Raw genomic sequence first — 2,631 nt, 5'->3', positions numbered from 1 at the left:
CAATTGACATACCTTCGGGGTCCTCGAAGGTGAAGACCCCGCGAGCGGATGTGCACATTCCCTATAGATCGTAAGAAAAAAGCCAGCTGGTCAGTACCATCATATCCTCATAGCTCTTCCTCTTACAGCTTAAACAATATATTAACGACGTGTGTGTAGCGGGCATGTATGGGGGTGTAGGTAATGTATGTATATATGTATGTATATCAGATCGAATCCCCAGCGCGGTTTCCGGTCCAAACATCACTTCCTTGCCCACGTTTCGATAATCGTCCGCGTGAATTGCAGCAAGTCGAATTTGAGTGTCTCGTTCCTTCGGAATCCATCCATCACATCCATTCCCATCCATCCTGTTGTCTCACAGCAGCAATTCCTTTGCTTTCCCTCGATTCGTATCTCCCTCCATCTTTCGCCATTCTGCGCACGGTAACACACACACACACACACACATATACAAAACCCGAGAGCAAATCCGGGGCAAGAGATAGGGCAAGGCAGAAAAAAAAATCATCAATCAAAAGAAGTCCAATTCTCACCATCGTCGGGAATCGGCAATGTCTCCTGGGAATAAATGTAGTGCATCTTGAACGACGACGGGAATCTGGACGGGAACTTCTGTTGTGAGGCGGGAAGATGGAAAGGAAAAGGGAGGAAAAGAGAGAGGAAGAGAGTTTGGTCGTTTGTCGTCGTTATCGTCGTCGTTTTGAGATACAACCTCTCTCGCACAATGTCGTTTCCCTCTCACGAAATTTCGCTGGGGTGAGTTCGGTGTTAGATTATGTCAGCATTGTGCGGCGCATCGCTTATCTTGCGTTTTAGGTTTAGCGCGGGTGGCGATAGGGTTGTGGCGACTAAAGGTCCTTGATTTTGGAAATAAAGATAGGTTTCAACTCTGAGCATATGGGATGAAAGTGCAGTTCAGCGCACACCCTTCTGCCGCTGGTCTAGCGCTCGCCTAGGTCATTTTGTATTGTCACAAATTCAGGTCTCCGGCCTCTGCCCATTATTCTCAGTAAGTCTTAAAACAAATTAATATATTCCTCTAATAGAGTACACATAGGCAGCTATATATGTATACATGCATGTGTATATTATATGACAAGACGTATTCAAAAAAGATTAGATAGTGATTAAACTCCCGAACCAAACCAAACCAAACCAAACCAAAACCAAGTCCAAATTCATACCAGAATAAACCCATTGTCCCCTCCTTTTGCCGATTTAGAAAAAAATTGAGGATGTGGGAGAGGAAGGGGAGAGAAAAGAATCCCCATGGAAACAGAAACTCGAAAGAAACGAACTGCGGATTAGAGTCAACAAAAAAAAAACAACCCAAAATCAAAATCAAATCAAATGCATCTGCAATTTCTTCATTGTCACGGAGCTCCTATCCCTTTGCACCGTTTAGCCGCATATTAGGTTCATAATATGTCAATGGATTTTTAAAAACAAATTACGTTTTTGATGGAAAAGGCCGGATAAGGCGCGGGGTAGGGGAGTGGCGGAATCCGGTCTATCAAATGGGATGAATGTGATAGTATTGATATTTAACCCCACCATCATATCATATCTGCCTCTTTCGCCCTCGGAGGAAAAAAGATAGGCCCGAAAAATCAGAAGTGAGAAGCGGCGAAGAAATATCGCCATCTTCAAAGTGATTTCTCGTCTTCCGTCAACTTAATATCCATCACCCTCTTCCCCCCCAGCGTCTTTATCTTCGAGGCCAATTTCCCCGTCTCATGGAGTGCCTCTATATCATCTCCGCCGCCGATGGTCATACCATTGACCAAAACGTTAGGCACGGTTCTGCGCCCCGAGTTGCGCGCAAGGACCTCTTGTAGCTGCTCTCCGAGCGGGTGTATATCGAGCTCGACGACGAAAGGGGGGGGGATGATGCTGTGTTTGTTCAGGAGGATGGATTTGGCTTTTTCGCTGTAGGGGCAGTAGGATTTGGAGAATATTATGACTGGAGAAATGTGTCAAAAGGTGGAGGTGATGTGTTAGCGGTGTGATAACTAACAATTGCATTTCACGGGAGAAAGAAGGAAAGAAAGATGAAAAAACGCTGTCCGTGAGTACGAACAAAGCAGGAGCTGAAATAAAATAAAATAACATACTGGGTGATCTCTTGAGAATTGCATTAAGCTCCGCCTCCACCTCCGGATCCTCCATATCCTCCAATGAAACCTGAGACTGCCCGGCCGGTATCTTTTTCCTCCCCGCGATAGACTTCTCGCCATCTTGCCCATCGTGACTATCATCACCCCCGCTGGGATGCGGCATCTTCAGCGGACTCTCGTATCTCTGCCGCTGGACCGCTATCGCTTGTTTATCCTCCGGGGCCAGTTTCGTAGTCCGCAGTTTCTGGAAAACGGCTTCGTCGTCGTCGCCTCCGCCCATCCCGCTGAGTTTTTGCGCAGCTTTCGCGTCCATTGCCTGAACGGTTTGTTGATAGAAGGCTTCATTCTGGATTCGTCTTGCATTGGCCTGTATTTTACGTCACCATGACGCGTAGTTGGGTCAGCTATCATCTCGTTGTATCAACCATTGATGAATAAGGTATAATAAATATTCTTTGTGAGCAGGAGGGGGCCCACTTCATTTTTTTGCCCCGATTCGCCCGTCCCCCGC

The 2,631-nt window shown here is 46.5% G+C and overlaps 1 protein-coding gene across 1 annotated transcript in view; it reads right to left on the bottom strand.

Moving 5' to 3' along the window:
* Positions 1–1,649: 1,649 nt before the first annotated feature.
* HCAG_01980 (predicted protein) overlaps positions 1,650–2,631 on the bottom strand; it is a gene marked incomplete at both ends in the record, with an annotated part of 1,199 nt that continues 217 nt past the window's right edge. The window contains 2 exons of the mRNA XM_001544883.1: positions 1,650–1,966; positions 2,118–2,487. Of these exons, the coding sequence (XP_001544933.1) occupies positions 1,650–1,966; positions 2,118–2,487 (687 nt within the window). The remainder of the gene's footprint in view (positions 1,967–2,117; positions 2,488–2,631) is intronic.

This window comes from Histoplasma capsulatum, genomic scaffold (assembly GCF_000149585.1).
Source record: "Histoplasma capsulatum NAm1 scaffold_1 genomic scaffold, whole genome shotgun sequence".
In the NCBI taxonomy this organism is placed as follows: domain Eukaryota; kingdom Fungi; phylum Ascomycota; class Eurotiomycetes; order Onygenales; family Ajellomycetaceae; genus Histoplasma; species Histoplasma mississippiense.
The sequence above is the reverse complement of the archived record's forward strand: the minus strand, read 5'-3'. Positions and strand labels throughout refer to the sequence as shown.